The sequence below is a fragment of the Eleutherodactylus coqui genome, chromosome 12 (assembly GCF_035609145.1).
Source record: "Eleutherodactylus coqui strain aEleCoq1 chromosome 12, aEleCoq1.hap1, whole genome shotgun sequence".
Lineage (NCBI taxonomy): Eukaryota > Metazoa > Chordata > Amphibia > Anura > Eleutherodactylidae > Eleutherodactylus > Eleutherodactylus coqui.
In genome coordinates this window covers 23,094,655-23,121,430 of record NC_089848.1, presented here as the reverse complement: position 1 = coordinate 23,121,430, position 26,776 = coordinate 23,094,655, and the positions used below count along the sequence as shown (strand labels likewise).

Below are 26,776 nucleotides of genomic sequence, written 5' to 3'. Positions count from 1 at the left end.
CGGGGGAACTAGCGCTGGGCTCCGGAACCTAGCGCTGGGCTCCGGGGCCTTCACCTGGGCTGAGGGTCTAGCGCTGGGGAGCCGGGGGCTAGCGCCTTACCTGCTGCCTGGCGGTGGGCGTCTGGTCGGCGGCTGCGGGGCGTCTGGTCGGCGGCTGCGATGCGTCCGGTTGCCATGGAGACACAGCTGGCGGCGTCTCGGGAGCGCGCACGTCGGGCTGCAGCGAGCGACGGGGAAAGAGCCGGCGGCCATCTTGAGAAAACTTTATAAGTTGCTGAAACGCTGGAACGGTAAGTACGAACCAGCTAGAAATGTCATTTACAGGGGGGCTTAGTAATGTGTACTTAATGGGGGGGACTGGGCAAAAAAAAAATTTAACTGCTTCCTCGAGACATCTCCTTTAACATTTTGGTAGCAGCATTTACATATATGGTGGATGTAGTCAAGGGTTAAGGTTGGGTGATGTCCCTGATTTTAGCATCTGCATACAATGAAATGTGTATGACAGTTATTGGAGGAAATGAGTATTGGGTTGGATTTCAGAACATATCTCTTTTTTGTCAGTTGCTGGTTATACATATACTTAGAGCCAGGTAACTTGTTGAACATTTCCCTTAGTAATGAACCAAAAGAAACTCTGTATGTATACAGTAGTACTTGAAAGTTTGTGAGCCCTAATTTCCCATTATTCTGTTTATATTTTTTTCTTAAAATAATATCAATTTTTCACACAAGTCCTAAAAGTAGATAAATGGAACCAAATCAAACAAATGAGTCAAACATTTATGAGTGGCAAAAGTATGTGATATGGGATCATAATCTATATATATAAAATTGAATGTATGCGTATGTGTCTGTCTGCGTTTCTGTCTGTGTGTCTGTCTGTTTGTCCTTTATGCGCTACTACACCATTCATCCGATCGCCATGAAACTTTGGGAAGTTGTTGAGTACACTCCTGGGAAGATTATAGGCATAGTACATTTATGCTATGATAAATGGCGCGCGTGCGAACGTCGTCGACAGTTACGACCCCACGTAGATCGTTCGATTTCCATCATTGCCACTAATTCTCTCACTTCCCGATGTTGTAGAAACATGAAATTTGGCACGAGCATTGATTATGTCATAAATAGGAAAAGGTAATGGGTCCCAACTCGATTATTCAATTCTAAGCGCCAAAAAATTAGCGTCCAAATTTTACGTACGATATCTAATTTTCTCGCTTCCCAATGTCATAGAAACTTTAAATTTGGCACAAGCATTGATTATGTCATAAATAGGAAAAGTTAATGGGTCCCAACTCGATTATTCAATTGTAAGCGCTAAAGAATTAGCGTCCAAATTTTACGCACGGAATCTAATTTTCTCGCTTCCCAATGTCATAGAAACTTGAAATTTGGCACGAGCATTGATTATGTCATAAATAGAAAACGCTAATAGGTCCCAACTCGATTATTCAATTCTAAGCACCAAAGAATTAGCGTCCAAATTTTACGTACGGAATGTAATTCTCTCACTTCCTTATATATATAAATGAATGTATGTCTATCTGTCTGTCCTTTATGCATTACTACACCATTCATCCAATTGCCATGAGACTTTGGGAAGTTGTTGAGTACACTCCTGGGAAGATTATAGGCATAGTACAACTATCCTGCGATAGGTGGCGCGCGCGAGCGTCGTCGACAGTTATGCCCCCAGACAAAGATCGTTTGATTTCCATCTCAAGCACGAAAGCAAAAGGCATTACGAGCAACGGGATGAGTGTTCAACTACAAAATGATGCATCCGCCGAACGCTTCGCAAGACAATTGCTGGATATTGAGAATGCTGAGGTAAAATGAAAGCTGTGCTGTGATTGGTTGCTATTTCTTATACTGCTGAAGTAACATGAAAGCTGCGCTGTGATTGGTTGTTATTTCTCTTACTGCTGAGGTAACATGAAAGCTGTGCTGTGATTGGTTGCTATTTCTTATACTGCTGAGGTAACATGAAAGCTTTGCTGTGATTGGTGGCTACTTCTTATACTACTGAGGTTGCATGAAAGCTGTGCTGCGATTCGTTGTTATATAGTATACCACTAAGGTAACATGAAAGCTGCGCTGTGATTGGTTGCTATATATAATACCGCAGAGGTAACATGAAAGCTGCGCTGTGATTGGTTGCTATCTTTTATATTGCTGAGGCAGAATAAAAGTTGCGCTGTGATTGGTTGTTATTTCTCTTACTGCTGAGGTAACATGAAAGCTGCGCTGTGATTGGTTGTTATATTTTATACTGCTAAGGTAACATGAAAGCTGTGCTGTGATTGGTTGTTATATATTTTACCACTGAGGTAACATGAAAGCTGCGCTGTGATTGGTTGTTATCTAGATATATAAAAACGAATGAATGTATGTCTGTCTGTCTTCGCAGCAACGCGCGACGGGTAAGCTAGTCTATATATATAAAATTGAATGTATGCGTATGTGTCTGTCTGCGTGCGTGTCTGTCTGTTTGTCCTTTATGCGCTACTACACCATTCATCCGATCGCCATGAAACTTTGGGAAGTTGTTCAGTACACTCCTGGGAAGATTATAGGCATAGTACAATTATGCTATGATAAATGGCGCGCGTGCAAGCATCGTCGACAGTTACGCCCCCCCCCACGTAGATCGTTTGATTTCCATCACTGCCACTAATTCTCTCACTTCGCGATGTCGTAGAAACATGAAATTTGGCACGAGCATTGATTATGTCATAAATAGGAAAAGTTAATGGGTCCCAACTCGATTATTCAATTCTAAGCGCCAAAGAATTAGCGTCCAAATTTTACGTACGGAATCTAATTCTCTCACTTCCCAATGTCATAGAAACTTGAAATTTGGCACGAGCCATGATTATGTCATAACAAGGAAAAGCTAATGAGTCCAAACCTGATTATTGAATTCTAAGCGCCAAAGAATTAGCATCCAAATTTTACATATGGAATCTAATTCTCTCACTTCCCAATGTCATAGAAACTTGAAATTTAGAACGAGCATTGATTATGTCATAATTAGGAAAAGATAATGGGTCCCAACTCAATTATTTGATTCTAAGCGCAAAAGAATTAGCGTCCAAATTTTACATACGGAATCTAATTTTCTCACTTCCTAATGTCATAGGAACATGAAATTTGGCACGAGCATTGATTATGTCATAAATAGCAAACCTTTAAGTGTCCCAGCTCGATTATTCAATTCTAAGCACCAAAGAATTAGCGTCCAAATTTTACGTACGGAATCTAATTTTCTCCCTTTCCAATCTCATAGAAACTTGAAATTTGGAACGAGCATTGATTATGTCATAATTAGGAAAAGCTAATGGGTACCAACTCGATTATTCAATTCTAAGCGCAAAATATTTAGCGTCCAAATTTTATGCACGGAATCTAATTTTCTCACTTCCCAATGTCATAGAAACTTGAAATTTGGCATGAGCATTGATTATGTCATAAATAGGAAAAGTTAATGGGTCCTAACTCGATTATTCAATTCTAAGCGCCAAAGAATTAGCGTCCAAATTTTACGTACGGAATCTAATTTTCTCGCTTCCCAATATCATAGAAACTTGAAATTTGGCATGAGCATTGATTATGTCATAAATAGGAAAAGTTAATAGGTCCCAACTCAATTATTCAATTCTAAGCGCAAAATAATTAGCGTCCAAATTTTACGTACGGAATCTAATGTTCTCACTTCCTGATGTCATCTATATATATAAAAAGGAATGTATGTCTGTCTGTCTGTCCTTTTTGCGCTACTACACCATTCATCTAATCGCCATGAAACTTTGGGAAGTTGTTGAATACACTCCTGGGAAGATTACTGGCATAGGACACCTATCCTGCGAGCATCGTCGACAGTTATGCCCCCCAGACAAAGATCGTTTGATTTCCATCTCAAGCACAAAAGCAAAAGGCATTACGAGCAACGGGATGCGTGTTCAACTACAAAATGATGCATCCGCCGAACGCTTCGCAAGACAATTGCTGGATATTGAGAATGCTGAGGTAAAATGAAAGCTGTGCTGTGATTGGTTGCAATTTCTTATACTGCTGAGGTAAAATGAAAGCTGTGCTCTGATTGGTTGCTGTTTCTTATACTGCTGAGGTAACATGAAAGCTGTGCTGTGATTGGTTGCTATATATTATACTGCTGAGGTAACATGAAAGCTGCTGTGCTGTGATTGGTTGTTATATATTATACCGCTGAGGTAACTTGAAAGCTGCGCTGTGATTGGTTGTTATCTAGATATATAAAAACGAATGTATGTATGTATGTCTGTCTTCGCGGCAACGCATACGCTAGTCTATCTATATATATAAAATTGAATGTATGTCTGTGTGTCTGTCTGTCTGTCCTTTATGCGCTACTACACCATTCATCCGATCGCCATGAAACTTTGGGAAGTTGTTGAGTACAATCCTGGGAAGATTATAGGCATAGTACATTTATGCTACGATAAATGGCGTGCGTGCGAGCGTCGTCGACAGTTACGCCCCCCCCCCACATAGATCGTTTGATTTCCATCATTGCCACTAATTCTCTCATTTCCTGATGTCATAGATAGATAGATAGATAGACTGTATGCAATAACCCTGATAGATAGATAGATAGATAGATAGATAGATAGACTGTATGCAATAACCCAGATAGATAGATAGATAGACAGACTGTATGCAATGACACGTACAGCTTGGAACCATAAATACTAGAGCACGCCAGCCATTTACAGTCAGTCTCCATTGGAGTTGGAAGTGGGCAAACATGTACTAGGCTATCTTCCCAAGAAGCCACAGCAGCCGGATAAATTGGATGTTCCACACAACGGCTATTTTATTCAGCCTGCAAGGGGGAAGCAGCGGCCTAGAAAACCTCAGTGGTCGCTGCTGCCGTCATCTAGATATATAAAAACGAATGTATGTATGTCTGTCTGTCTTCGCAGCAACGCGCGACGGGTACGCTAGTATATATATAAAATTGAATGCATGTCTGTGTGTCTGTCTGTCTGTCCTTTATGCGCTACTACACCATTCATCCGATCGCCATGAAACTTTAGGAAGTTGTTGAGTACAATCCTGGGAAGATTATAGGCATAGTACATTTATGCTACGATAAATGGCGTGCGTGCGAGCGTCGTCGACAGTTACGCCCCCCCCCACATAGATCGTTTGATTTCCATCATTGCCACTAATTCTCTCACTTCCCGATGTCGTAGAAACATGAAATTTGGCATGAGCATTGATTATGTCCTAAATAGAAAAAGCTACTCGATTACTCAATTCTAAGTGCAAAAGAATTAGCGTCCAAATTTTACATACGGAATCTAATTCTCTCACTTCCCGATGTCATAGAAACTTGAAATTTGGCACGAGCATTGATTATGTCAAAAATAGGAAAAGTTAATGGGTCCCAACTCGATTATTCAATTCTAAGCGCCAAAGAATTAGCGTCCAAATTTTACGTACGGAATCAAATTCTCTCACTTTCCAATGTCGTAGAAACTTGAAATTTGGCACGAGCATTGAATATGTCATAAATAGGAAAAGGTAATCGGTCCCAACTCGATTATTCAATTCTAAGTGCAAAAGAATTAGCTACCAAATTTTACGTACGGAATCTAATTTTCTCACTTCCCAATGTGATTATTCAATTCTAAGCGCAAAATAATTAGCGTCCAAATTTTACGTACGGAATCTAATTTTCTCATTTCCCAATGTCATAGAAACTTGAAATTTGGCATGAGCATTGATTATGTCAAAAATAGCAAAAATTAATGGGTCCCAACTCGATTATTCAATTCTAAGCGCAAAAGAATTAGCGTCCAAATTTTACGTACGGAATCTAATTCTCTCACTTTCCAATGTCGTAGAAACATGAAATTTGGCATGAGCATTGAATATGTCATAAATAGGAAAAGGTAATCGGTGCCAACTCGATTATTCAATTCTAAGCGCAAAAGAATTAGCGTCCAAATTTTACGTACGGAATCTAATTTTCTCACTTCCCAATGTCATAGAAACTTGCAATTTGGCACGAGCACTGATTATGTCATAAATAGGAAAAGTTAATGGGTCCTAACTTGATTATTCAATTCTAAGCGCAAAAGAATTAGCGTCCAAATTTTAAGTATGGAATCTAATTCTCTCACTTCCTAATGTCATAGAAACTTGAAATTTGGCACGAGCATTGATTATGTCATAAATAGGAAAAGCTAATGGGTCTCAACTCCATTTTTTAATTCTAAGCGCAAAATAATTAGAGTCCAAATTTTACGTACGGAATCTAATTCTCTCCCTTCCCGATGTAATTTGGCACGAGCATTGATAATAGCATAAATAGGAAAAGTTAATGAGTCCCAACCTGATTATTCAATTCTAAGCGCCAAAGAATTAGCGTCCAAATTTTACGTATGGAATCTAATTCTCTTACTTCCCAATGTCATAGAAACATGAAATTTGGCACGAGCATTGATTATGTCATAAATAGGAAAAGTTCAAGGGTCCCAACTCGATTATTCAATTCTAAGTGCCATAGAATTAGCGTTCAAATTTTACATACGGAATCTAATTTTCTCACTTCCCAATGTCATAGAAACTTGAAATTTGGCACGAGCATGGATTATGTTATAAATCGGAAAAGCTAATGGGTCCCAACTCGATTATTCAATTCTAAGCACCAAAGAATTAGCGTCCAAATTTTACGTACGGAATCTAATTCTCTGACTTCCTGATGTCATCTATATATAAAAATGAATGTATGTCTGTCTGTCTGTCCGTCCTTTATGCATTACTACACTAGATATATAAAAACGAATGTATGTATGTATGTCTGTCTTCACAGCAACGCGCGACAGGTAAGCTAGTGATAAATAAATGATCAAGTCTAATATGTTTGACTCATTTGTTTGATTTGGTTCCCTCCTTTTAGGAGTGGCGTGAAAAATTGATGTTATTTTACTTTATGGGAAAAGTATGGCAAATTATCAGCAGATGATTGGAAGGTGAAAATAGAGTCAGGTGTCTTTCATCAATGGGAAGACAATCAGGTGTGAGTGGGTATCCTGTTATATTTAAAGAACAGGGACTTATCAAAGTTTGACCTTTGCAACTTGTTTGTGAAAGTGTATCATAGCATGGATAAAGAAAATTTCCGAGGACCTCAGAAGAAGAGTTGTTGATGCTCATCAAGCTGGAAAAGATTACAAAACCATATCCAAAGAGTTTGGACTCCACCAATCCACAGTCAGACAGATTGTGTACAAATAGGGGAAATTCAAGACCATTACTCTTCCCAGAACCAACAAGGATCATACCAAGAGCAAGGGGTATAATAGTCTACGAGGTCACAAAAGAACCCAAAGTAACTTCTAAGCAACTAAAGGCCTTTTTCACATGAACCAATATTAATGATGACAAATCCACCATCAGGAGGACATTAAACAACAATGATGTGCATGGAAGGATTGCAAGGGGAAAGCTGCTGCTCTCCAAAAAGAACATTGGAAAAGCCAGAAGACTATTCGAACAATGCTTCGTGGATGTATGGCACCAAAATAGAGCTTTTGGATACAATAAGAAGTGCTATGTTTGGGAAAGAAAAACACTGCTATACAGCACAAAAACCTCATATCATTTGTGGTGGTAGTATCATGGTTTGAGCCTGTTTTGCCGCATCTGGGCCAGATGACTTGCCAACATCGATAAAACAATCAATTCTGAATTACACCAGCAAATTCTAAAGGAAAATGTTAGGACATCTGTCTGTGAGCAGACTCTCAAGAGAACTTGGGTCATGCAGCAAGACAACAACCCAAATCTATTATTTAAAAAAAGCCTACATGCTTTTTCTTGTACCACACTTTGACCAGTCTGCCTCACCATAGGAGGATGATTTTGATGTCCTTCAATTCCTTAGATGCTGACCACCACTGTAAAATCCCCAAATTTGAGGTAGGTACATTCAGTGAACCGTCAGGCCCTATCAAAGTTCTCCATGTTAAGTATAGCAGCGCTTTAGCCAGCAGAGCCATTATGCAGATTCAAGCATTGCTAAGCGGCGTTCATAGTCTCGCGACGTCTCTCTCTGAGGAGACTTTGAATGTCCCTGCTGGCTGGAGCACTGCAATGAAAGAAGCAACACACACATACAGAGGCACACAGACACACACACACACAGATACACAGACGCACACACAACACCCCACTGTCTTACCTCTGGGCCAGAGCACAGCTTGGAGCTGACAGGACTGAACAAGCATTGCTAAGTGATGTTCATAGTCTCGCGACGTCTCTCTCCCTCATCGTCGCATTACTATTAACGTCGCTGCTGGCTGAAATGCCGGAGAAAGACAGAAGTGACAGTGAGAGAGAGAAGCCCCGGCGAGACATACAGACATACACAGAGACACACCCTGGAGGGGGGAGAGAAAGAAGTGTCATGGAAAAGGGGAAAAAAGAAGCGGCATGGAGGGGGGAGAGAAACTGCATGGAGGGGAGAGAAGTGGCATGGAGAGGGATGCAGAGGGAAGAGTATGGAGAGGGGGGTAGAGAAAAGCAGCATACAGGGAAGAGAGAGAAGCTGCATGGAGAAGGGGTAAAGAGAAGTAGCATGGAGAGGGGAGAGAGAAGCGGCATGGAGAGGGGGGAGAGAAATGGCATGGAGAGGGAGGGAAATAAATGGCATGCAGAGTGTGGGTGGGGGATAAAGAAGCTGCACGGAGAGTGAGGGAGAGAGAGATGCGACCTGGACGGTAAGGCAAATGACAGATGCGACATGGAGAGGGGTGGAAGAGAGAAACAGTATGGGGGAGATTGAAGCTGCATAGGAGAAGAGAAGTGGCATAGGGGAGAGAAGCAGTTTGGAGAGGGGGGAGAGAAAAGCAACATGGAGAGGGGGAGCGAGAGAAGCGGTATGCAAGGGGGAGAGAGAAGCTGCATGGAGGGTGGGGGAGATGACAGATGTGGCATGAGGGTAGTGAGAAGTGACATGGAGAGGGGGTAGTGAGAAGCGACAAAGAGAGGTGGGAGAGAAGTGGCATAGAGAGGGGAGAGAGAAGCGGCATGGAAAGGGCAGAGGGAGAAGCAGCAAGGAGAGGGGAAGAGAAAAACAACATGGAGAGGTGGAGAGAAGTGTCATGAAGAGGGGGGAGAGAGAAGCGACATCTAGAGGGGGAGAGAGAAGCAGAATAGAGAGAGGGGACAGAGAAGCGACATGGAGAAGGGGGAGAGTGTGGAAGAAAGAGAGAGAAGGAGGAGGACAGAAGCAGCATAGAAAGGGAGAAGTAGGAGAGGGGGAGATTCACAACAACCACTTTTCCAAACATTTTATGTTTGCGTATCGAACATTGGGTCAATCTAGTCACATAAGTCCCTCTACGAAAGAATGAATAAAGAAGAATAGAGTTAAAGTCAATTCAAGTCAAAGTCCTGATCTAAATCCTGTAGAAATGTTGTGGAAGGACCTGAAGTGAGCAGTTCATGGGAGGAAACCCATCAACATAAAACAGTTGAAGCTGTTTAGTATGAAGGAATGAGTTTAAATTCCTCAAATCCGGTATGCAGATTTAATTAACAATTACCAGAAATGTTTAAATGCAGTTACAGCAAAGGTTCACATACTTTTGCCACTCACAGACATGTGATATTGGATGATTTTCGTCAATAAATTACTAATTCTAATATTTTTGACTTTATTGATTTGGTTGTCTTTATCTAGTTTTAGGACTTGTGTGAAAATCTGATGTAGTTTTAGGTCAAATAAAGACAGAAATATGAAAACATTCTGAAGGGTTCACAAACTTTCAAGCTCTACTATGTATATATAATATGTATATATACACACACACACACACACACACACACACACACACACACACACACACACACACACAATTTAAGTCTGTAGAGCTGGAGTGAGCGGAGAGGTTGATATTTATTCAAGCACTAGAACAAGAGATTTGCAGCATTTTAATGCCGACTGTGATGATTTAGTAAAGAAATCACTTAGCATTGTAGTGAATCAATAAAATGTCCTGAAGATAAACAGGGATCTTAATGATTATATTTTAAGTAATAATAAAAGAATACTACCACCAAAGAAATGTTTTTTTCAGGATGTTAACTTTTGACATTAATGCAGACGCCTCCTTAAATTGTGACTGAAATGCAATGAAACACTTCAGAGGACAAAGAATGCAATATCACTGCCATTAAAGGTGCAATTTAAAATAATGTTGTGTACAATAAAATAATGGATGCAATGCAGTGTGAGGAGATATACCCAATTTTATCTCCACCTTGTCAAGATAAAAACGTCAGCTTTACAGATAAACATTTTCTGCATTTTTATAGAATTCCGAATTCATAATACCACTAAGGTATGCAGAGTAAAGTGACTAATGGGTTTAGTAAACTCTGCTCCGTGAGTCATGGACAGAAGTTATTGCTATATTACAGACTCTGTAATATAGCAATAAGCTCTGTCTATGACTCAGGGAGCAGTTTCACCATGCGCAGGTTGAAGAGAAGAAACTATATTCGGTCCGCGGGCCTTCAGTTTGACACATGTTCTATCTATCTATCCTTCTCCTATCTATCCTTCTCCTATCTGTCTGTCTATCTATCTCATATCTATCTATCTCATATCTATCTATCAATCACATATGTATCTATCTCATATCTATCTATCTATCTATCTCAAATCTGTCTATCTAACATCTATCTATCTCATATCTATCTATCTCATATCTATCTATCTCATATCTATCTATCTCATATCTATCTATCTATCTATCACATATCTATCTCATATCTATCAATCTATCTCATATCTATCTATCAATCTCTCTCATATCTATCGTGTTTCCCCGAAAATAAGACAGTGTCTTATATTAATTTTTGTTCAAAAAGGTTTAACCTTTTTTACATGCATCACTGCCTGGACACTATTTAAATTGACTTTTTAAATTAACTGTTAGCAGGGCTTAATTTTGGAGTAGGGCTTATATTTCAAGCATCCTCAAAAAGCTTGAAAAATCATTTTGTATCCTCAAAAATTTTGGAAAATCATGCTATGTCTTATTTTCAAGGTATGTCTTATTTTCAGGGAAACAGGGTATCTATATATCTCATATCTCTCTATCTATGTATCTATCTATCTCATACTTCCAAATGTTTTAGAAGAGACATCAGGGAGATTCCAAAAGACGGAAAAGAAAGCAGTACATACAATATGCCAGCCACAATTTTTGACCCCTAAGTCCCAATCATTTATATAAAACATGCTCCAAAATAGTACATACAAGTCCCTTCAGCAAACCCTACAATGAATATAAAATAAACATGAAACCCCCTAGACAAATCTTTTAATATAGATTTCTTCAGTCAAAGCCTTTGCGTTGGGTCTGTTGGATGAGCCCAAAAGGCTATTATTGTATGTGTTACTTGCCTGTGCTGTCAAGCTGTTTTCTATACATTTGATAGGGAGACTTATTTATGGTTATTTGCGGGTCCATACATTGCTCTTGCACAAGGGCCCTCTTAAGTTTGTGTCCATCTCTAGGGTCAGAAACACTCTTTTCTCCTTAGGGAGAGCAACTATATACTATAAACTAAGTGAGGAGACTCAAATGGCCACGCACGCTCCTCTGGGTAATATGCAAATAAGGGAGATGGAATAACTCCTCCACAGTGCCACCTATTGAAAGGCAGCATTCCTTCAAGTCAAAGGCCGACTTTTTATACAAGTCTTATTACAATGACTGGGAATTAAAAGCAAAGCTAGACCCCAGTAGGAGCATTATACCGCGATTACTGCGGTAAAAACCAATGTGTGATAGTGGGCATAGGCCTTCAACTGCTGTAAACTGGAAAGTGCTTGTAGCTGATGAGGATGAAATCCTGTAGCTCCCCAGACATGTCAGTTTGTTCCATACTGGAGAACACTCTTTAACCCTTTCCAATCCAATTTGAATCCTGGTTTTCCTAGGGGGCTTACTCTTTTTCTATCATTATACAATGGCGCTATATGCTGGCTAAAGCCAGTACTGCATGAGATGACACATTGGATAGGCTCCGACAGCAGAGAGGCTGGCAATACACAGTAAGAGAACCCCGACGGATGTCTTCCAACATCGGAGCTGTACAGCCGTAAACCATAATGTCTTCATAGGTCAGACAGTGGACTGGAAAGGGTTAAGGCTGCTTCCACATGGACAGTTTTCTCGCGATGCGACAGTGCTACAAATCGCATGTATGTAGAGCCTATGCTTTCCTATGGGTTCTTCCACACAATGTTTTGTAGCCTGCAACATTGCGAGACTACACAATCACAGAATGCTCTATACAGCCGCGATTTGCGTTTTTTTTTTTTGTAGCCCATGTTTTCCTATGGAGCCTTCCTATGCGCTGCATCACATTACACGAAAACACGGTTTTCATGCGGTGCGATGCAACTTTTACAGTAGGAAATCCTTCTGTAAAAGCACTGAAATAAGCCCCCAGCAGTCGGTTTTCAGGCATTGCAAATTCCCGCCTCCAGAAAGTGCTGCCTCTGATTGGCTGAGCGCCATGGCGCTCAGCTAGTCAAAGCCAGCTCTTAATGAAGCAATCACAGTTCGATTCATTGAATGGCTGCGATTGGTTCACCGAGCGCTGAATCAGTGTCACGGCGCTCAGCCATTTAGAGGCTGCGCTTTCTGGAGGTGGGGATTTACAAATTCCTGACCAGGAAAAATTGCCTAAAGATGACGGCTGGGGACCAGGGAGATGATGCGCCGGAGCTGACAACACTTCTTAGGTGATGTATATGTTTTTTTTATGCAGTTAGGACATATTTTCGGGGAGGGATTATATTTCAAGCTCCTCCCACTACCACTGAAAATCCTCGCATGTGGTGCTACAAAGTGGGGTGCCTTTGTGGCACCACGTGCGACTTTGTATCCCCAGAAAATTGTGTTATCGTGGCGAGAAAATGCAGCGATATCGCACAGAGCACCAATGTGATATTGCTGCGATTTTCTCACGTCCGTGTCGTGTTGCCCATGCGGAAGCGGCCTAAGGCAGATACATTAGGGAAGTATTATAGAAGTCCAGGTAGAAGACTCATCCAAACTAAGGGTACGTTCACACATTGCGGAATATCCTTGTCAATTTCTGTGTGAAAAACCAGTGTTGGTGCAGCTCTGCAGCAGAATTCACCCCATGACTTAAAAGGCTGAAAATCTACTGCAGATTCACACCGAGTGGTGTGGATTTTTATGCATTTTTTGTATGGATACGCACCAAAATCTACAACACAAAATATAGTGTGGATCCGCATCAAAATCTGCAATGTGTGAACGTGCCCTAAGGGTACACTCACAGGTAACGGATTGGCTGCAAATGCCGATGCAAATATATAGCAGATTTCACCCCTTCAATCTGAATTCAATTGAAAGCGTGAAAACTGCTGCAGATCTGCACCAAAATCCGCTGCAAATCAGTGATGAGTGAACGAGCCGTTCTGGACCTTTTTACACGGGAAGGAATGACGCCACATCCACAGCTGTGGAATCCCACACCAAAATCTGCAGGTGTAACTGCGGATTTTGATGCAGAATTAATTGTAGGCAAAGTTTAAGTCATTTTCAATTCTGCATCAAAATCCGCAGGTAGCCTGCAGATGTTAGCGCAGAATTTACTTGCGGTGCGTCATGTGACCTATTCCATCCTGTGTGAAAGGTCGGTAGAATGACCATGTTTCCTCAGTATTTCTAAGGTCTCGAATTAAATTAAGTCAGTGCACCACCACTGCTGGTTTGGTTTTTGGCCACATTAGGTTTCCTAGTTTTTCCATTGGAAAATAGTACAAATATGCAATCGCTTATGTTGATCTATACTTATATTTGCATTTTGTCCGTATTTGTGGCTGAAACCTAAAAGTATAGGAAGGTAAAGGGATAATGTCACATCTCTGGTAGTCCCATTTGTCGAGCTGCTAACCATGGATTGTCCTTTGAAACTACCTTCAAAGGGGATGGATTTTTTTCAAAACTGCCCCCAAGATGGGCATTTTTGGGCAAAATCTTTACCAGTATCATCACTCAGTGAATGAAGGCGAAGCATGCCGGAGATCATTCCGGCCCGCAGTCTCTATTCACAGTCAACAGGCAGTTGCTCATGGATGAAAGACTGCCTGTTTACACGGGCCAATTCAGCTTTTTTCTCTTTAGACATGCATAAACTGAACAGCAAATTACCGTTAGTCATTCAGTCTGAGCATGCTCTTACACTGAACGGGAATTGTTCAGATTCCCACTGATCGCTGGGATCGAAACGATTTGTTGCTCCTTATAGATGGGACAACGCTTACCTTAATTGTGGTATCATGGCACAGAAAGTGATCTTAACACATTAAAAAACTGATGTTCTCTTAAGACAACAAAATCCTTTGTAAAGCAATTCAAAGTGTAAGTAAGCCACCCTGATAGGATGGCTCACCATGACATGACATCACATTAGGGTGCTTTTACATGGAGCGAGAAATTGTTCAACCAACCGAACGAGCCGACAACTTGTTTGTTTTTAAACAATGACTGTTTACACATGTAGATCATCCTTTAAATTTCTTTTCACTTTGCTCGTTAGGTCACTCGTTTCTCCATCATCAGTAGTGTTCAGACTGAACAATTATTTACTCAGGTTGGCGTGTAAATGAGCAAACCAAGCAGTAAGTATGCACACACAGAAGTATGCGGTTGGCTGCTGGGTCTTAACACGCCCACATAATGCTCTACTATTGGTTGTTAAAGCATCAGATGATCACAGACATACACCATAGGAATGATATAAAAGCCCTGAGGAGTCACTCACCAGTCTGGTCGCCTGCAGAGTGCCACGGGCTGCTGTCACCTGCGAAACATTACTTTTCGCTACTTCAACGAGGATTACTTCACTCAATCGCCTGAAAGTATGGCCTGGTCCTGGTCCTTCCAGGAAATATTTATAAGAGTGAATGGTTCAAACTGGCTTGTACATTTCATTACTCCATAGGTCCCAGCGCCATCACGGCTTTGCTGCGGCGAATAGACATGTCAAAGGATGCCTCGAGGTATTGAGCAAATAGGTCTTGCAAGTGGCAGCGCAACGTGGCTTCATCCAGGCGTTTGTAATGGTAAATGGAGAGCCATTGGCGTCTGCAAAACACTTTTGCTCGCTAATTCTACATGTCTGTTTGCTGCTACGGAAATTGCCTAATTCAGTCATTATAGTCCTTGCGACTCCAACTTTTATTAATTGCAAAGAAAGTGAAGTATCCTTTGAAGTAGCAAGCAAAAATGGCTCAAAGGCGCCAGCGCCATATGGCTTCATCCAGGCATTCGTAATGACGGATGGAGAGGCACATGGCGCAGGTGCCTGCAAGACATTTTTGCTCGCTACTTCGAGGGATACTTTGACACATTTGTTCACCCCTGTGGAAAGGACTCCATTTGGTTGTTATAGTCCTGGGTAGTCCCACTTTTAGCAACTGTATAAAAACTAAGTATCCTTCGAAGTTACGAGCAAAAATGTCTTCCTCATACTAGCGCAATGTGGCTCGGCTCAGGCGTTCATAATTGTGAATGATTCCTGTAAGACATTTTTTTTCACTATTTCGAGGGTTACCTTGACAGAGCTGAACAAGGGCTAGTACCGAAGATGATAGACTGGGTAACTGAGGAAGCAGTAAGGACTCCTTCACAGCAGCATTCGGGGACTCTTGTTTTTTTGCTCTATTCGGGGAGCAGCAAAACGGCACACCTTGGCTGAACAGTTCCGTCTTGGGACGGAACTGAACGACCCTCCCATTGACTATAATGGGGGTCCATTCGACTTCCGGCAAGCAGTCCATCATTTTGCCGGAATCTATTGGACTAAACAGTACTGCTTTCACCACTATTTCGTCTTACTTTCTAGCATAAATATAACCAATGGAAGTGTGCTTTGGGTTGGAATGTAGGATTTCATACAAATATCTCACAGATCTGTGATACTATAGTGATGTTTCACAAGTTTTCAATCTTCTTGCTTTTGTTTCCATAGGGGAGTCATGAAGCGTGAAGAGTTCCTTCCTGCTTGTGGAAGCCAACCAGCCCAGAGTACAGTAATCGGATGAAGAAGACAGAAGCTTAAAAAAAGTTGCTAGAAGTTGCACAGAAATATTTCCCTGTACAGAACTTTGATGTAAAAATTGTCAAGGCAAAAATTCAAAACCTGCGGACTCTTTATGAGAAATATATAATTATGTACAGGAGATATGCGGTTATACTAGCATGGTCTATATCACTGCATACAGGGATATGTACATCCCCCTGTATATGGGGATATGGACCATGCTGGTATAACCTAGGTATCTACTAAATATAATTATATATGAACAGCTGGTATAACTTATACCAGCTATACATACATAATTACATGTGGTGCATACCTGGTTACTCCGCTGACTCACTCCCCTTCTCTGCTATCAGCCACCACAGGCCGGACCAATCACGGGCCCCGCCGTGCACCGATATATCACAACTGCAGTATCTCAGTGGAAGGGAGGACTGCGCATCGGGGGAGTCTGCAGCACAGGATTGGCTGCCCCGGGTAACAGCCCTCCCCTCCCTGAGCATCACCCGGAGACGGCCCACGGGCGGAGCGGTGGTACAGTATATGGCGGGTGGCCATGGTCCCCAGTTCGCTAACCTTTCAAAAATGTTCATAAATATAAGAGATACATTAAAATAAACCTTCTCCAATTTCTTATGTAAGATCTATAAAACAGAAAAAAAAATACAAACCATAAAAGTCCATGTTAAAAAATAAATAAAATGAGAGAATTTTTGTTTTTTTGTCACTTTGTTACTAAAAAAAACTAAAGTATCACTGCCAAAACTGGCTGCAACAGGAAAGGGTTAAATATTCTATACATTGTGCATGTATAAATATCATAAAGGACAAATCATAAGGCGACAAAAGGTCAAAGGTGAACCGCTCAGTGAGAAGTGATCAGACGACCAGTAATGTCACTGTCATGATGTCACAGTGTTCCATAAGTAATCTAATGATGTCACAAATGACAAACATCCATAAATTCCCAGTCGCCCAAAGTTCCATTGAAGGTCTTTGTAGGAGTTTGTGGAGTGAGGATCCTTCTGTGAAAGTTTGGCTATTATGTCAAAGCGAAAGCATTATATAATTGTGTCCAGTTCAGAGGACGAGGACGAGGAGATCCAGCAGGTGAGCAGAGGTTTTTTTTGTAAACAATATTTTATTGAGTTTTTGACAAGATTTTTGATAAAGAAAACAAAGTCCTATTTCAGTGTCGGCCTATGAAGTAACACAATCCAAAGTTTTATTGCTAAAATTGAAGCAGATCAAACCGTTTTAATATAAAAACAAGTAAAATTAAACTGGTCAAGCTGTGATTTCCCAAACCCCATATAGCAAATATCTCAAAAGGTCAAGGGTAGACAAAATATCGCTAGAGCGCATCACTTCTATACAGTTAGTTAATTCTAATACATGGGGGGGGGGGGGGGTAAAAGTCTTAGAAGACGGAGGGAAGGAGATGACCAAAAATATTCCAGACAGCCTGGATGATGTTTGCAGACTAAAGACCTCCTCAGTGGGGTCATTGTGACTACAGGTCCATGTGCAGGACAGAGATTAGTATTGTAAGAGGCCAAATAAATGTCACCCCCAACCCTATCCATACCATAACCATAGCCGAGCCCCTCACACCCTTCATACACTACATATAGGGCGATGATAGAAGTCAGTGGGGTATGTACCAAGATGATTTATTCCAGAAATTAGACAACCATGTTTTTGGATTTTGTTTTATATGTTTTCTATGTTTTTCCAGCCCCGTCCTAAGAAGAAGCCGACTACCAGCTCTCCATACGGAGGTGAAGATAGTGGCTTCAGTTACCACCCATCACCTTATAACCCAGGTACGGCACTGATCCAATAACGCTCCTGATAGGTTGACGCTTGTCTTACTGTGTTTTGTAGTTACAATCTAGATTAATGTTATTAAGTATAGAAAACTGATCTGTTCTCTGTAATTTATAGGCATCCGGACGGATACTGGGACTCATCAGTCGTATATACAGCCGGACTCGCCAATAATCATCAGCGACAGCGACGATGAGGACAATGAATATTCTATATCAGACAGTTCTTTCACAGGTCAGTTACCAAACCAAAGGACTCTTGTCGCTCTGTCTGCATAAAGACATTTCTTGTTGGCAACATTAGCAGATTTTAACAAAACTCAGCAAAATTTTGAAAAGTGTTTTTTTTTTCTCCAGCTTTCTGTACGAATAATGAACTCTCTGACCACGAGGAGAGCGGGCAATCAGACGAGAGGTGAGTCCTGTTACATATATTATTCATCGCTATGATTTTGAAATGAAACAATGAAGTATGGGACAAACATTCCAGTGGCTTTACATAGGATTCCTTATTCTTCCCAGGAGGCCTCTGTGTAACATCCAGGGCTGTTTCCTTGAAGAGATTACATTGCCAACCTCCATTTATACCACCAACTTCCAGGAGATGAAGCAGGAGCTGGCAACCAGGCTCTACCAGCTCTACAACAGCACCATCTTTGAGAACAAGGTATCTTATCATCGACTGATCCAATATGTCCTCCCTCAATAATTCTAATTGGCCTGAAATTGGTAATCCCAGACACTTAGTCAACATTTGGACCCTTTAGAATCATTTATATTTTCATTGGTTTGGAGATTCGGGGTCCTGGAGTACAAGGGGGTCCTGAAGGTCATCTGCCCCTTATAAAGAAAAGCTATAAACAAGAGTTGGGCAACTTCTTACATTGGGGCCCAAAGATTCAAGCTACCTCTTTTTGCTATATATTATGATAGAACTGCAGATTTATTGGACTTTGTCTTCTCTTCCTTCTTCTTTAGCTCCCTGAGAACATGAGCATCATATGGAACAAGAGGCTAACAGCGACCTCAGGTTATTGCAGTTGGATGAACAAGGGTGACGAGAGTTACTGCATCATCAATCTATCAGATAAAGTCTGCGATTCTGCAGGTAGGTTTCACATCACATCCATCTGTACATCTTTATATACGGGGTAAGAAGCTGCCAGGAAATGCCCCGTCTGTGATAGAAGTGTTAGGCTGGTACTGGGGATGGAATACGTCTTTTATGCTCATTGTACATATAAATGCTTTTCTCTTTAGACCGAGTAAGAGACACATTAGTCCACGAAATGTGTCATGCTGCCTGCCGGCTTATTAACAAGCAATTAGACAGCGGATCCCACGGTCCATTATGGAAGTCATATGCAGCGAATGTCACCAACGTGCATCCTGAGCTGCCAGAGGTGACGGTCTACCACAACTATGACATCAACTTCCCGTTCACCTACCAGTGCAGAGTGTGCCAATGCAGGTAAGAATGGTCAACATTTGTGGCTGATACAACCCATTCCTATCCTGTAATGATTTGTGTCCTTCTCCGTTTCCTGTCTATTAACCGGTATTTTCTCTGTCTCTATAGTGTCGGCCGTTACAGAAAGATCACTAATGAAGCCGTTTACTGCAGTTCCTGTAAGAGCAGGCAAAAAATATGACCACCGGCAAAAAGGATGAATCTCCATCATCATCCTCCATCCGCTGACAGCGAGAGCTGTATCCCTACCCCCACCCAACACCCTTACCCCTAACCAATACCCCTACCCTATCCCCCATCCCCCCCCTCCATGGATACCCCCTTGTCGTGGGGGAGGGGCTTGCGTGCTCCGATAAGGCTGAAAGCTATGCTGGTGGTAGTGTATTCTGCCGGTAGGGTCACCCATGCCAGACAGGTTTCAACCGAGGAGCCAGACAAAGCGTATCCACCTAGATGACGGGCAGGCTGGGCTAGCTCTCCTTGGATGGAAACCAGCCTAAGAGAAGGACAACTCGGGTCTACAAACCTATGACTTGGGGACCTCAGTGTCCCCGTCCTCGCTACACTCCCGGTGTGACTGCTGCAGGGAGACTGAGAAGTTGCTAACACTTCTATTACTGCACTGCAGCCCTCTTGCTTCAGGGATAATGTTCACACTATGCAGGCTCGTACGTCTCCTTCCTACAACCAGTCAGTAGGGGGAGCTTTGGGAATTGCCTATCACTAGTGGGGCCCCCAGCAGCATCGGCCCTGTAGCCACTGTGAGGTCCGTCTGCATTGTAGACACGTCACTTGATAGCTGTTAAAATACGGTGAACTGCCCATAAGTTACCGAACAGTTGGCAACCCTAATCCAGGGGCAAACAAGTACACCCCTTATATAAGTAACACACACCTACATTTATAGCAAATCACTCAGGCTACAATCCCACCGGAGAGTGCGATATCGGGCTGAGAGACTCGGGACGACATTGCATTCGCAAACTTGTGATATTGTATGTGAGAGGATGCTTTGGTTTACAGAAACACAATACATCACTTCTGTGAAATTGCAATTTTCAGACACGTGAAAAAAATGGCAAGTGCTTCACATAGACTTCCATGGTAAAAGAGAAAATCGCACGCACATGCCCATCGTATGGCATACGAGTGCGATGCAATTTTATTTTTAAAAAAGGATCCCATAGGATATAATGGACGATTCCTTCGGATGGAACACCCAAAAATAAAACGTGATTTTTTTTTGCTCACATCCCTGTGAGAGAAAATCTGCTCATGTGAATAGCCCATTGAAAAGAATAGACTCTCGCCCGTGTGAAAGAGCGCTCACAGCGTAATTTTGCAGCATCAGTCAGCCAGAAATGAAGCCTTTCCAATTCCCCTGAGATTCCCTTGCATAGCTCCGCTGTCGGATGAGGCCCGACAAAGGTTACTAACGCTATGCAGAAGAGAGCTGCGATGTCGGATCTCTCCCCAGCATAGTGTAATATACATTAACTCAACTTTATTTTTTTTTAAATGCTAATAAAATCATCCTGACATCATTTTTATGTGTTTCTATTGAGTAATTCCAAGGAATCCACAAAGCGCTCGCCCACCTAAAATAAGAGCTGGGGAGGGTGCAAATGGTTAATGATCAGAAGCTGCTGACTTGCTTCCCTGCTGCCTGATCAGAGTATTATCTGTCTCTCCTCTCTGCTGCCCCTTGATGGACAGAGGGCAACATGTTCCTCAGTGGTGGGACTTCTGGCTTTGGGTGGGCTGCTGGGAATCACTAGCAAAGCTATACACAGTCAAGGCTTCTTGCCTGGAAGTAGTGCCGTTGCGACACAGCCCTCCTTTGGCACCACGTGGCACGTCTTATACTCGTAGGACACGGCTGCTTCTGAAAGCCTAAAGAGGGCCTGCATTCATGGTGGGGCGGTTTGGGTGGGCATGGGCCCTAAGTGGCCGCCCAAGCTACCCCTATTATAACCCACCCTTACTGGCAATTAGGAGAAAAACTCAAAATTCAGTCTATTAACCTTACACTATCGGTTACATCAAGTAATGCTTTCTATTTCCATATTCTCTCATATATCTCTACAGGTGAACACGACCGCCGGAGGCTGGAAAGGACCGAACAACAAATACAAGTAACCACAATCATACCCCAAAGTTGGGCCTTCGGATACGGATATTGCTCTCCTACATCCAAGTCGGCCAGCCGTCTATAACTTGTATTTTTTGCCCACTTGACTACTAAGTTCTGGACTTGCTGAAACAAACCTGACGCTTTTAGGAACAGAGACCCTTGTAACTGGCTGGACCCTTCAGCACCTTCATAGCTGATCCAGCAGTCTCACCAACATACACATTCCGATAGCGCCCAACCGAATTGTTCGGAGGACATTCAGAAGGGTGCAATGGATAATATATGTGTCAGAAGTTTTGGGGATAATCAAGATGCTTGTTTTGGAGAGAGTAGGGGGTGGGGGTGGGGCGATGTTTTGAGGAGCAGAATGGAACACGCTGCGATTTTCAGTTCCACTTAAAAGAAACGCACGTCTGAATTCACCAATTTGCTTTAAAAGGGTTGTCCACTCTCTCCAGCAAAACCTGCCGATCATCTGTTCTCTGGGCCAATGCGCTTGTGTACGGAGACAATTCCTGCCGCAACCACAAGGCTTCACTCTCACTGCAGAATGGCAATGAATGGTAACTTGGTGTGTAATACCATGCCTGGCCACATCAGTGAGAATGGAGCTGTCTGCATCTTACAGGAATCTGCTCAGTACATAGGAGCATTGGCCCAGAGATCAGCTGATCAGAGGGGGTCCTAGGTGATAGACTCCTTCCAATCTAATGTTGATTGACTTATCCTGAGGATAGGCCATCAGTAGCTTACAACTGGACATCACCTTTAATAGGTCTGTATGTAGTCCATATACAGTCAATAATAAATACTGACCACACGTAGACAGAAAATACAACCACGTGAATGCACTCGTGGGGTTGCTTGATAGACTGCCTGCCTGATTGCAGTATAATGTAATGCTGCAGGAATGATCAAGGCATTGCAAGTTGTTGTCCCCTCTGGGGACTAAAAAAAAAAAGTTAAAGTATGATCAATAAAGCTTTACTAATTATTAAAAAAAAGTAATAACAGTTAAAAAAAGAAAAACCCTTTTGCCATTTTTATAATAAAAGAATCCAAATCAAAAAACAAAAATACATATTTAGTATCGCCGCATCCGTAAAAGTCTAATCTATCAAAGTAATGCATTATTTACCCCGCACAATAAACGTCGTCAGAAAAAAAAATAAAGAACCCCAGAAATGTGCTTTTTTTGGTCACCCTGTCATCAAGGCAAAATGCAATAAAAAGCGATCAAAAAGTCGTATGTATTCCAAAATGGTACCAAAGCAAACTGCAGGACGTCCCACAAAAAATGAGCCCTCGCACAACTATGTCGATGGACAAATAAAAAATGTATTGTGCGGGGCGGAGCTACCTGATGAAGGAGTATGTTGCATCCAGGAAAGGCTCCGGCAGCAGCGGCGATTAAAAGGCTTCACAAGCATTCCCAGCGGCGGAGCAGGACAGCATAGGTCGCAGAAAATCCCAGAGCACATCAGGGCGCCTTTCAGATCACGAGAAGGGCAGCCTAGAGCACTTTTTACGACCGGATACCGAGGCGGCCGGCAACAGAGGAAAATCCAAGATGGCGCCGGCGGGAGGTCCGGCGCGGCACAGCGCCGGCGCGCAGAGGGAGAGAGCAGCAGACGCCGAGGACTCGGGAGACATCACGGAGGGAAGCAGCAGGCCACCCAGGACAAGCGATCACCCACAACCTGCAGGAGAAGCAGCAATAAGGTCAGATTATGGCCAACCCGGCACAATGAGCTCCCAGCTAGAGCCACATGTCACATCACCCCCAGCGGTCTCTGCAGTGGGGAAGGGGCGGCCCACACACAGTGCAAGAGGGACACAGTTCACACAGCCCCTTAAGCATCTCTCCAACACAGACCCAGGAGGCAAACCTGAGGGGCCCCCACCAGCAGCTCTCAGCAGATCTATATTATGAGGAAGAGCAGTGGGATTGGCGCACCCACTTATGCGCTCTCTCCACAAAAACAGACCTGGACGACTTCTTACATAAACTCGAGTTGTCACACAAGAAGGACATTACAGCCTTACAAAAAGATATCTTACACGTGGGCCAACGACTAGTGGAGGTGGAGGAAACACAAGAAAAGCTAATGGACACGGTAGAATCGCATAGAAAAGCCATTTAATCCCAATCTACACAAATCTCAGAGCTCCTTCTCTACCTAGATGATCTTGAAAAACGCCACAGGCGGAACAATTTACGCATAAGAGGCCTGGAAGAAGGAGTGGAACAGAATCAACTCGTGACTTGGGCCCCAAAATTCTTTAACGACCTGCTCAAGCACCCACCAGATTTTTTGTATGGGGGGGGGGGGGGGGGGGGGGGGGGGGGGGGGGGGGGGGGGGGGGGGGGGGGGGTCAGTGTGCAGGGTGCATTTCTTCCAAGAGAAGGAGCAAATTATGCGATGCGCCAGAGAGGCAGGGAATCTGACATACCGGGGCTCTCCCATACTGATCCTGCAGGACTTATCCCGCCGTACGCTACAACTAAGAAGAGCGTTGAAGCCATTACTGACGGCACTGAAAGAAAAGGACATGATTTATCAATGGGGCTATCCCTTTCAACTGCAAGCCCGCAAAGAAAACAAAAGAGCTATCTTTAGATCGCTGGGGGATCTGCCCAACCTCCTGAGTACATTTAAGCTTCCAATGATCAACCTGCCGGACTGGCCACACTGAGAAGGAGCGCTTGCCCCAGCGATGGGACCCTCATGGCAGAGGGTCAGAGACAGAGCCGAACGCTGACATCCCGATCTATGATGCCTGTTGCTGATTGCCAACTATTGAGACACTAACACCTACGCATTTTCATGTCTTTGTTCGCTCTCCCACCTCCGGGTTCTGCTGAGACGCAGTTTAAGTCACCTAGTTAAAGGGACATTTAGCAATAGCCTTGAAAGTTTACTATTGATATGTTTGTTCCAGCCGTAGCCGCCACGGGGCGCTACTTCGGCGTAAGGTTCCGTTCGTTCCCTATTAGAGGGTGCAGCCAACGTGCTGCAAGTTAAGGTTTTTTCTTAGAAAAGCCCTTAGAAATGTTTAGTGGGGCTTTACCCCATATTTGCTCATGTTCTTCTGTTTCTTTTTCTCCTGTCCTTTCTTTCTTATCTATTCCTAACCCCTCCCCCATGTTCCAACCACCACCCCCACCCCAAGGCACCGCGAGAGGCCGGGCACCGGACAATCAAACACAATCCCCCTACACATGTCGACATGGCTAGCGTAGCAGTATGCACATACAACGTTAAAGGGTTGAACACCCCGGAAAAGAGAAACCAGTTCCTCTATCACTTACACAAAAAGAGAATTATGGTGGCCATGTTACAAGAGACCCACTTCAAGGCAGATAACATACCATGCTTCTCTTCTAAATTCTACACCACCTGGGTACACAGCCCACACCAAACATAAAAGATTCCCCCCAATCTTGGTGGCACTGCACAAGTCTTTCCAACACGTAGTGATCGATCAAGTGGTAGACCTACAAGGTCGATACATCTTCCTAAAATTAGAGTCTATGAATTCTGTGATCTCACTTGCCAATGTCTACTTCCCTAACCAGGGTCAGATCTCCTTTGGGATGACAACTCTGAGGAAACTGGCCGACTTCGCTGATGGCTCTGACGTGATCTTGGGCGGTGAAATCAATCTGGTAATGGACCCTGTGATGGATTCATCGGTGGTTAAGTCCCCCATCTCTCACACAGCTCGTCGTACACTCAAAAAGGAACTAGAAAAGCTGAGACTAGTGGACATGTGGAGGATCTTGCACCCGGGGGTCAGAGACTACAATTTCCATTTGGACGTACATAACAGTTACAGTCGAATAGATCCCCTTTTTATCTCCCACAAACTATTGGACCAAGACCCAGAGTGCTCCATGGGACCTTTCTTATGGTCAGACCACGCCCCTGTCTACGGAGTTATTCACAGATTGGGGGGGGGGGAGGCAAAATACATCAGTGGAGACTTAACAACAACCTCCTTAATGACCCCGTCTGTGTGGGAGACGTAAAAAAAATGATCAAAACCTTCATCAAAGCCCACAGAGACGACACCATGAACACTCCCATCAAATGGGAAGCTCTAAAATGCGTCTTGCGTGGCTTTTCATTTCCCACGGGCCCGCTTAAAAAAAGATAGAACGGAAAAATTAAAAAAGGACTCCTGATAGAGCTGGAGATAAAAGAGAAAAAAAAACAAGGGTCAACCATCAGAGCCCTTGAGAGCAGAGATCTCCATGATAAGACAGCAAATACTCTCGATATTCGATCAGAGGTCGATGGGATTCAGAGACAAAATGCGCAGGTGCACCTTCGAATACGGGGATAAATGTGGGAGATGGCTCTCAAGGACTCTGCACCCCAAGACTCCCCTGACACACATCCCAAAGATACAAAAAAGGACAGGGGAGCGTCGCACACTCAACTGTGGAAATCCTAGAGGTCTTCCATGATTATTGTAATAACCTATATAATATCGAGCGGAACCCCGACCAGGCCCCGAGGGATAGAGATGTAGAGGAGTACCTAAATAGCCACGCCCCTGGACCTGTAGATCCAGAAGTGTCTGCAGAAATGGAAGGGGATTTCTCTCTAGCGGAAATTTCGTCCCTAATCAAAGAACTCAAAGTGGGCAAGAGTCCGGGACCGGATGGATTGTCCTCAAAATTCTACAAACTCTTCAAAGATGATATTACACCGCTGCTAATCGACTCCTTCAACGCGATAAATAGGGGATGCCCCTTCCTGACCCAGGCCCTACAGGCTCACCTGGTCATAATACCTAAACCAGGGAAAGACGCCATGGAGTGTGGAAATTACAGGCCCATCTCACTCTTAAACGTGGACGTCAAGCTTTTTGCAAAATTAATCGCTACAAGGATCCAGCCCCATATCCCAAAATTGGTCCACAGGGACCAGGTGGGATTTGTCCCGGGAGAGAAGGGAGAGATAATATAATAAAATCTATGTCATTGATATCACATGTCCGACAGAAGGGGTCCCCACTATGACTCATGGCAGTCGACGCCGAAAAGGCCTTCGACAGAGTCGGTTGCAGGTTTCTAGAGGGCACATTAAGGAGAGTGGGACTGGGGCCCCGCATGAGAGATTGGATAATGGCGCTGTACAGAGACCCCTCGACTAGGGTAAGAGTCAATGGAGC

General features: G+C 43.1%; 2 protein-coding genes across 2 annotated transcripts in view; one reads left to right on the top strand and one right to left on the bottom strand.

Moving 5' to 3' along the window:
• The window catches only part of CNTNAP2 (contactin associated protein 2), a 1,903,897-nt gene that overhangs the window by 471,264 nt on the left and 1,405,857 nt on the right, over positions 1-26,776 (bottom strand). The window lies entirely within an intron of this gene.
• On the top strand, positions 19,023-19,672 carry LOC136586805 (germ cell nuclear acidic protein-like). The gene is made up of 3 exons (XM_066585039.1): positions 19,023-19,095; positions 19,248-19,458; positions 19,567-19,672. Exons 1-3 carry the CDS (start codon positions 19,032-19,034, stop codon positions 19,637-19,639), a joined length of 348 nt encoding a protein of 115 aa, XP_066441136.1. The 5' UTR covers positions 19,023-19,031; the 3' UTR covers positions 19,640-19,672.

Coding starts and splice junctions, on each gene's coding strand:
- LOC136586805 (XM_066585039.1), top strand. CDS start 19,032: ATGAACAAGGGTGACGAGAGTTACTGCATCATCAATCTATCAGATAAA. Junction 19,096..19,247: donor TAAAGTCTGCGATTCTGCAG/GTAGGTTTCACA, acceptor TTTTCTCTTTAG/ACCGAGTAAGAGACACATTA. Junction 19,459..19,566: donor TGCAGAGTGTGCCAATGCAG/GTAAGAATGGTC, acceptor CTGTCTCTATAG/TGTCGGCCGTTACAGAAAGA.